We start from the raw sequence: 10,477 nt of genomic DNA on the forward strand, positions 1-10,477 counted from the left end.
AGGCACATTCAAAGCACTAAATGAGAGTTTACAGCTGTACTCAAAAGACGTAAGGCTGCAATTGATGAACTTTGTTTGGGCTGTAAACCGCAAACAGACACTACAATTTCTGTCCAAGGTTATAAGTCTCTGGTAGTTTTGTTATAGTCTTTGTTCAGCATCACAAAAACTAAAATTTGTGATATCTATCATCATCATCTTCTGTGACAGATCACAAGTCTTTCAAACGTTTGGACACAGTATGTGCATAAACTCACACCAAAAAAAATGAAGTTGCTGAATATTGAAAGAAAGTCAGGCTTATTTTGAGAAAGTGTCACACATAAACAGAAAAGTGCAAAGACTGAGTGTTGTTACCTTGTCACATCTCATGAGGCCCAGGTACCGGAGGGATTTGCTGCTTTGGGCAATTTGTGTGGCTCCTTGGTCTGTAATGTCTTTACACCAGCCGGCGTCCACAGTCTCTATGGTGCTGCTGTACTGGCCTATGGCTATCAAAGCTGTAGGCAGAAAGGGGAAAGAAAAAGGGAGGTGGGGAAGGAAGGGGAGACAGAAAACGGAAAAGGTGTTAGTCTGAAAAACCTTTCTCATGCAAATATAGCGGCATCGTTCTCCCTTAGGAGATGCTCAGAAATTTTAGATGAAACCAGGGCAACTCATCTGGCTGGCTGTGACACAATTTTGATGTTTACACAACACCTTAAAAAAAAAAAATCAACACACACACACACATTCGCATGTCTATTGAAATCATGCATACGCCCATACTTGTTCAAATGGATGTCACAGAACTGAACGGCAATGACAATGACAGTGCAGGTGAAAGGTGTTATTCTTTGCTTTTCTTTGTGTGTGTATGTGTGTGTGTGTGTGTGTGTGTGTGTGTGTTCATGTTTGCTGCTGCCACGACAGAAACAAAGAGTCAAGGTAAAAGAGAATACACACACAAAAAAAAATGTCTGTCAGTGTCCGGAGCCTTTGTTGAACCCCTGAACCTGTGTGCATACACAACTTGATCCACAGCAACCCACACACTATGTCATATCTCACCTATGATTGTACAGTGCCTTAATTTAATGACAAATTAGACATGAGAAACATAGGAAGATAAGGTCTTCTGTAGTTTGGTTCAAAGAGATGTTGCATTTACAAAACCTAAGCAGACACCCAACAATTTTCCTCATCAATCTTTGGACCTATCAATTGCTGTGTAGATGGCTAAGACCTGTGTTCCACCAGTCGATTGATGGCGTAGCTTGGTGATCGATTGGCAGGCCCGTTCTTTGTTCTCCATTCTCACAACCATCACTAATGAGAATGCGAAGGAAAAAGGAAGGAAGAGCAGTTAGAAGAAAGATGAAAGGACGAAGGTAAAGCCTGAGAAAGCCTTTGACAGCACCTTCAAATAGATACTTAGCCCTGATGTTGTTTCTCATTTGCAGAAATCCATTTTACTTCAAACTTCTTCTGAAAAAAAAACAAGCTTGAGACATGTTCTGCTTCAATAAGGAGGAAAAATCTTCTCTTCACATTCTCACTCTCATGACAAATACTTCTCATAGCGAAGTATAAAATATCATGCTGTAAGCATGTCAACAATTTTACTGCGCATTGAGTGTGACTAGCAGTCCAAGACTGTGTGTGTTAGTGTATGTATATGAGTGTGTGTTTGCAGTGTGGGAGCTTGCTCCCACAGGAGAAGGGAAATGGATAATCCTATGCTTTTTTCTTCCTGTATTTAAATCTTTTTCCCTGCTGTGTAATGTAGACGACTCTGGGCAGAAGCACACACACACACACACACACACACAGATTCTGAACTTGCATACAGTATGTAACATATGTAATCTATAGCTCTGGCTGCTTAAAGTGCACCACATGTGGTTCCTTTTGTGCTTCATCATGCCATGCATAATGGTACATTATGGCTAAACAGGCAGTAACACAGCTTTGAAGCTTCAGAATGTTTCATGTAAAACAGCGGCTTGGGGAAGAGGCTCTAGCAGGCCAGACAGATTAAAAGAACATGAGGTAGTGATGCTGTTCTTTTGACAAATGGTGAAAATGTAAACCATGCCAAAATTTGAGACACTTATTTGTCTCTGTGCTTAAGCATGTGGAAAACTGGAAAGATTTCAAGTGAATGAAAGGTTTTATATCCTGTTCCCTTTATCATTTTCAATCACATGATCCAGAAATTGATTACCTAGGTTCAGGCCTTTTCATCTAAGAAAACACACACACTCACACACATATCACTGCTGTTCAAAAGCCATTTGCTGAGAGACTGAGGAGGCTTCTAAGGAAAGAGGAGATCAAATAAAAACGAGAGCTTCACAGTTAAACAAATCAAACAAAGCTCTTCTCCACTTCTTTTTTGCCAACCCTACATTCCTGCCTCTTTCCCTTTAAGTTTACTTCCCTCAACATGACAAAGTGGTAGGAGGCATGTAGATATCATAGCAAATGTAAAAAAAAAAAAAGCAAATACATGATTTTTGCACTTCCTGATGACTGTGCTGCACTCACCTAAGCACACATAAATTAAATAACAATTTTAAATATCAACAAGAATTTATACAAAAACGTGTCAGTTTGAGGAAAAAAAACAGAAATCGGTGTAAAGTGCATTTATTAATTTAAAATGAAATGTCGGAAAATGTAATATGTTAAAAGATTTTCAGAATTTATAGATTACATAAGAGAGCTCTAAAGGAGGATAATGTCTTTCCTGACTTGTAATGATTTGTTGGAACTGAGACACAGACAAAACAATATGGAAGGTAAGTTAAGAAGAAAAAGGCAGAAGAGTCAAAGAGTAAAAACACACTGAAATCCCATTCTGCAGCAGGAGCTGTGACAGAGTAGTGACTCCTCAATTACAGTAATGAAGATACATTCTGCTACCCTGCCTGAAATTGGCTTTAGGAACTGTCCGTGAGTGTGTGTTGTGACTATGCACAATTATTAATCAAGGATATAAGTAAGGAGTAGAAGTTACCTAAAATACTGGATATCATTTATTTAAATTACAGCATATTTAAATTGTCTTATACCACACAAAAAGCAGTTACAGTTACATTTACATTTATTTCATTTCTGTTTTTTTTAATTCTTCAGAGATTTAGGCAAATATGCAATCTGATCAGTCAATCACTAAATAACTAATCAATAAAAGAATTCAGTGTTTCGTTTAGGGCCTTCTGGACTCAGGTCCATTGTAAATGTTAACAAGTGTTTATTTAAGCTCTTTGGCAAAAAATATCAAATATTTAGTGTTTTATTAATTCCAGCATAATTTCCAGAGATTCCCTAACTAATTACTTTCTTCTATCAGATAGTAGATGTTGACGTAGACCATCAGTGGTTGTTTTAGGCTAATGTACCTGCACTCCTAACAGTGAGGTCAGGAAATGATCAGTCCTATGATGTTTGTAACTTGAGAGATATCCCCTAATTAGCTTATTCTCCCATCTTTGAAGCTGACGTCAGAGTTTCAGAGGTTAAGCATCTTTTACCGCCTTATTATTCACTTATTCCATTCTTCTAAATGAGCGTGTTCCATTATTGCTATTTCATTACTCTAAAACCATTCCTAATACTTGCTGCACTATTACTATAGATCATGCTTTAGACATTGATGAGGACAGAATACATTTGAAAGATGTTAACATGAACGGTAAAAAAAAATAAAAAAGTGCTTCAATATGTGCATGTGTGCAGTGTATGTGCATAAATATAGCAGTATAGAAAACAGGAAAGTACTAATTAAGACTGATGTTCTCCAGTAAGCACAACCATCACATTTAATGTGTAACACATTGACTTGGGTTTTTGCTATAAATTTAGTCTCATCTTTGTCTGGCAGATATTTTTATGACTGGTTTTACATTCCTTTAGCCAATGCAGTACTTTTTTTTTATTGATTTATTATTAAATTACCATAAAAAGAACAACTGCATACAATCCAAAAAGGTAGACTTGAATGTACATTTATCAAACTATGATCACGTAAAATAATAAAATGATTTTTATTTACAAAAAAAAAATAAGATAGATTTTATTCAGTATGACTTTAATCACTTTAGTGAGCGTGTAGTGGTCAAATGAATAAATTATTTTGCAGGACTTTTCCTTTGCCACCAAGATATAATTATACTCTATTCTAACTTTATTAAGAAGTCACTTCAGGTCTTTAGTAGTTAGTTAAATGATAATTACTATAATTATAAAATGCTCATAACTTATGTTAAATATAATTATTAAAATATGCTGAAAGAGAGGACTTGTACAACTACAAATATTGATTTCAGGGATGGTTGTAAAGGCTGAACTAGTCATTAACTTGCCAACATGTTTTTTTTTCATAAAGCAATATTTTACTGTATACAAAGGTCAGAGTACTGAAAATAAGATCATTTTAGACATTTTTCTGGACAAAGTATGTGATGGCAAAATGTCTAAAGTAAAAATATCAACAAATTTTGTAATATCTTCTATTTAAAATGTTATCAAATCAATGTGCATGACAAAAATATGGCATATGGAGTTTTGAAAAGTGTATATGGTGGCTTAAATAAACCCCACATGGATTTCACTTAACTTAATTTTGATGCCTGAATACTCTCATTTTTTAAGTTTATTGGGTAAAAAACTAATTCAGCAAACATGTCAAGTAAAGCCTTAAAAGCTCATACACAGGAGACGGTAAACAAGGTATGGTTGCTTTAGTTTGTTGTAAGAAGATAAACAAAAACTTTGAGGTTGTCCTAAAGCAGAAAAGGTAATGATCATTTCTCTGAATGGAAAAAAAAAACAGTTCCTCTGATCTGTGCACTTGAGCATAAACTTGATGTGACAAAAGCCATGCCACATTTTTCAAGTAATATAACATATCCAGATACAAGGAGAGCAACAAGTGAAAACAAGAAGATGGTAAAAAGTTAAAAGGGCCGCAGGTCAACAAGGCGATGCTCTTTGCCCAGACATTTTGATCTATGGCAATCAAATGCTGGTGGAAGTGAAATCAACCAGGCTTGGTGGAGAGACACACAAGGGAAGAGGAACAGATTGAGTGTGACACAAGGAGGGAGAGCACTTTATGGTGGGACATGCTCGATGTGGGAAATTAATTAGCTCCCGGGCATGGTGGAGGCAGTGCGCTGAGGGCACAGGCATTTTCCCAATCAGCCTCTGATGTGATGCAAGCCAGCTGACACTCAACATTTTGTGGCACCGTGTGCTCATATGGTTTTATGTGCTTGTGTGAGTGGGTGTAGAAGACAGGGAGAGGCAATTATCAGAGCCTGGATTATTTAAGCCGTGAGGTAGCAATAATGCAACTAAAAAAAAATGACTTTGATGTTTTGTGGTGGTCTAGAACTGGTAAATAAAACACACAAATATGCAGACTGAGTAGTTGATGTGTGATAACCTTGGGCAGGGGATGCAATGTTTGAAGTGGAGACAAAGATTGGAAAGGTGAGGGAATGACAAGAAGAGTGAGGGGAGAGATCGAGTGATGGGCAAGGACAGATAGACAGAATGAAGGGGTGATAAGGAGAGATGGAGCTATCACAGAGGTGACCTACAACAGGCTTTCCTTCACGAGGCAAAACAGGCCCTCCTCAACAATTCCTAAATGTATTCACAGCAGGACTCTTGTTATTTAAAGCATAATTCATCAGGACTGAGTTAGAGGCAGAAAGGCCAATTTTTTTCAGCCGACAAAAAAGGCTGATAATTGCCATTGTTTTATTTCATTAACTAGCATCTGCCACACTTGAGCATGAGTCAATTAAAAGGCTGGTATATCTGTGGGCACCAAAATGGGGTTATACTTGACACTATGACCTTCTGTCAATGTGCTTGTCATGACACAGAAACCTTTGCTGGCAGAGAGAGTTCATTCAGCAGATCACTGACAGAGCCCCAAAGGAAGTTGGACAATGTTGTGCTAGCTTTAAAAAAGAAATTTACTAGGAAACATTATAAACTAAAGTCTTATCTGTCTGAGACATATATGTTGTTGGTTAAACAGCAAATGTTTATGTTGAGAAATATAGATAATTTTATGCCTGGAACTACATTAGTGATCCTTCAAAAAATATAGCTAAAAACATGTATGTTGGGTTGCCTTCAGGCCCAGGCCTACCTTGAAAGAAGGATATGTGATCTCAATGGGACTTGCCTGGTTAAATAAAAGTTAATAAATAAATAAATAAAATATCCACGCAGATAAGGAATGTGAACTGATTAATCATTTACTCACAAGTTAAGATCACAAGCAATATTTTATTTATTTATTTTAAAATAAGCAGCCACTGAAATGCAAAAGGCAGATATGACTGTAAATGTAGGTGTCTATGTTTGTCTGTCTGCTAGCAAAATACAAGCACCACTTGACAAATTCTGATGAAACTCTCAGAGAGTAATCATTAGATGTAGACCTATTTAAGACAGCTAACATGGATAAGAAACCTTAGCAAACACAAAACATGGCAATAACTCAGTTTTACAGACATTTTTTAATCTAAGTTTATCTCTGTTTAAAACTGCTTTAGATTCACTACAGTGTGACAAATACCGTATGTTAGGTCTGCCTTGGTTTTTAGTATCCTGACTAATTTTGTTAATTTTTAAATATTGTGTATTCCTACTACTTGATCGATACCTTTTACAGTTTTGTGTGGTGAAATGCTGTCTTGTCATTTACAGATGTAAAGAGATCGGTAGTCTGATTGTACAAATACTTCTCCCAGTAACTGAAAATGTAACATAAATGTGGTAATATAAAAATTAGTTTTCAGAGCTGTAACAACTAAATCAAACTAATCAGATACATGGAAATATACTTATAAAATGTATGCTTACATAGTAATATTGACATGCCCACAGGCCCATGGTATTATATGTGTATAAACTCAGAGGAAATTCTATGGCTTCATCTTCCTTCTCCAAAGACAATATCAACAAAGAACACATACTAAAGGTTCCCATTGCCATATGCAGTAAATGCAGGATATTAAACCCTATTTCAAATCTATAGCACCTTTGCTCCCATGGACCTTTCCTTTGAGGATATTAATCCTCAGCACCCTCTTTCTCATTATTCTTTCCTACTCTCTCATCCTTTCTCCATTTTGAGCCGTGCACAACAGAAAAAAAAAACTGCTTTCCAATCCTGACATTACAGCCAGAGGGAAATAAAGCTTAACAACTTCTATTTGAGACAAGAACATGAGCGAGCAGAGGGGAGGAAACAAAGAGGAGGAAAGATGAAGATAGGCAGCATCCTACTCACTGAACTGCATGTTGCACGCGTCTGACTGAAACTAACGTAGCGTAGCACAGTTATGGCTTTGTTATGGATTATGGTTAATCCTTTAGCATAGGGAGAAGGTCTTAAAGGTAATTACACGCTACTATTGGATCCAGAGGCCAGAAATGGGCCTCTCTTACGTCACGCCTATTAAGATCCAGGAGAAAACTGACTGCTCTTACATACTGCTTATAGTACAGGTTAACACAGCATAGCATTCTTTTCTGACCTCATTACATTTAAACCTTTAATGCAACTTTTCAGACCTCATTACTAAGATCTCCTTTGTCATTTTAGCTTAAGAACATACATTTTTTCTATCTAATAGTGCATGGATATTATTACAACATGATGTTTTCATCATAAAATGCTAAAATCGTAAATTAGTCATGTATAAGGTAAACTGGAAATTAACAGCAGAACTGTAAGAGTAGATGAAGCAAACAATAGCCGCGACATGGAAGTTCCACCTTTTTATTTAAGCAAACTGCTGTGGCCACAGTTTTACCCTTTCCTCCTCAGAACACCCCTTTGACTCCATCTGAAACCCCAAATCAGCCTTCAAAGTGCCACTAAGTCTGTTTCAGTGCCTTATCTCCAGCCTTTAACAGTCCACTCTGTCTGCTTTAACCCCAGTGGGAATCATTAACCAGACACAAACGTCCACTGCCTGTTTTCCTGACATAAACCCTCCAAATTGTGACGATTAGAGGACAGTTTGTTTGCCCGTGTTGCTTTTATCAGTTAGAGAATTTAGGGTCTAATTAGCCCCCAAAACAGCCCTAAAATACATTAACAATTACCGGTTAGTTGCACAACAACTGTGGATAACTGCTAGTTCCACACAAAGAAAGGATCAAATTTTACCCAATCCTTGTTTTTAAACTGTGCCGTGTTTTATTTCAGAGGAAACATTCAAATAATGGCATGCAGAGTATGTTCTATGGCAGAAAATATATAGTTCTCTCCAAACTCAAAACATCAAGACGTGTAAGAAATATTGTAAGAAATCTGAGATTTTAAACATTAACCTAAAGTAAAGAAAATGTAAACTTTGTTCAGTTTTGTGCAAGTATTCCTATGAGTCCAAAATATATGTTAAAATATTAGTTTCAAATGAAGAGGGGCGTGATGAAATGGCACAGCTTAAGCTGCAATTATTTATATCTAAAGTTAAAGGCTACAGTGTTAGTCATGTGTCTTTAGTTTGATACACCATAATAGATAAGTTCATGAACACAAACGAATAGAAAACATGGAGAAAGTGCTTTGTTAAATAAAAAAAAGACATTATTAGATTAGATTTAAAAAATAATGTCCATCTTCAGGGAAAAACTGATCTGGATTAACCTGCTTTAGTAAATACATAGATGTTAAGACTGAAACATTTTTAAGCAACATCATGTTAGGGAGAACACAAAAACACTACCTGAGTGGAGAATGTGAGCAAAGGAAAATATATTCTCCAATTAAAGCCAGAGTCACCATGTTTTTATCTCCTTTAAATATTTCATATTGTTCATATGAACTCTTAATAGATCATAAGTCTGTAACTGCACTTAGTCAGGTCTCACCAAAAGCTCTTTAGCAAAGTTTAAAGCGGTTGTGATGTTTTCTGATCAATACCTGGCCATAACTCAAATCACACGTCAGGTGCCATTACTGTATACACAGCACACACTCAACCAAAGTGCTCGACACATGCACGTACATTTTCATGAGCTCAGACAGTGTTTTTGATCAATACCTGGCTATAGATCAAACATCTTTTTCAGTTTATGGCTAACCTTTCCCAAGGCTCGTTTCAGTCGGAGACAGAATAACTCATGTCTTACTTGAGACTGCTGCTTGACGGCATCTATGAAATTGATAAGTGCACTTAAATGCAAAATGACACTTTAAGAACCTTGTTTTTAAACTGCAGCATAGTCAGAAAGTCTCATAAAACCACAAAGTACTTTTTTTTTCTTCCTAGGAAGTAACTTTATAGTCAGAGTGAGAAAAACACAACACATCAATGTTGCAGCTAAAAATCTCTGTTCCTCTTTATTAGGTATTTTGTCCAAAAATGTAAGATGAGCTGAAAAATCTATTTTTTCATAATTGCATGAAATATAATTTTTTATAATGGTGTATATTTGCACCGTTACAAGTTTCTCATGTAGCTGAACAGTTTTAAGTTTATCAAATCTTCTGACAAATGCAAGTACAGTTTGATATTATTAATTACATGCAGACAATCGACTTCAAGCCAACTTTTTAAAAAAATGCTTTCTAGCTTTTTACATGATAACCACATCTTCTGCTGCAGTAAATAAACAGCAGTCAGCACTTCTGGCTCCTGTATGGGCCTTTTATTGCTGTACGGACTGTGAGCCTAAGATCACAGACACAAAATCCCACAAACTGATTCATTATTGACCCACTAGGCCCACCTGCTCAGTCTTTTCTCATCATTTATTTGATTCCCTTGCCTCTTGCTTTGCTCTTCGTCTCATCTCAGACTTGGTTCACTTCTCACAGCCTTTCTCACATCCTGCTACCCCTTCTCTTTTCTTGACTCGGTCTTTTCTCTTCCGTCTGATGTTTGCTTTACCCTCGTCCTTAATGCCTCCCCCTCTCCATCTCTTCTCCCCATCTTGATCTTCTATAAAGGATGTTCCTGTGTTCAGGGTCACTGTCACAACCTCAGTAGCTGTGTTGACCTTTAACCTCTTTACGACTGGGGTCACTGCCTGTCGCCATGGTGTTTAACATCCCTGTGGGAGGCCATCCATGGAGTGCGGAGTACAATTCAAAGATGCACATTATTTATGTCACAAGAGGCTGAACCTTTAGATTTCCTTTAATCTTCTGCTCAGGTTACAAGCAAATACAGGCAACAGTATCTAACCATGAAACCATTCTAACTGCTTGCATCTTTTACTCGTTCTTTAATCCAGCATATGTCCCTGAATGATTCCTTTTTACTCCTTCACCTAAGTCTCTTTTTATGTTCATCTTCAAGGTGAATTTAAACTGCACATTATTCTCTTACGCAACACCAACAGATATTAAGCCATGTCCTTAACTTGTACTAAAAAAAGAAACACTATAAAGACCCTTTTTTAAATTATAAACTCACAGTAAAAAAAAAAAAAAAAAAAAAAAAAAAAA

General features: G+C 36.7%; 1 protein-coding gene across 1 annotated transcript in view; it reads right to left on the bottom strand.

Annotated features, from left to right (window-relative positions):
• fbxl17 (F-box and leucine-rich repeat protein 17) overlaps positions 1-10,477 on the bottom strand; it is a 197,042-nt gene that overhangs the window by 18,802 nt on the left and 167,763 nt on the right. The window contains exon 10 of the mRNA XM_017412466.3: positions 358-500. Within this exon, the coding sequence (XP_017267955.1) occupies positions 358-500 (143 nt within the window). The remainder of the gene's footprint in view (positions 1-357; positions 501-10,477) is intronic.

This window comes from Kryptolebias marmoratus, linkage group LG1 (assembly GCF_001649575.2).
Source record: "Kryptolebias marmoratus isolate JLee-2015 linkage group LG1, ASM164957v2, whole genome shotgun sequence".
NCBI lineage: Eukaryota > Metazoa > Chordata > Actinopteri > Cyprinodontiformes > Rivulidae > Kryptolebias > Kryptolebias marmoratus.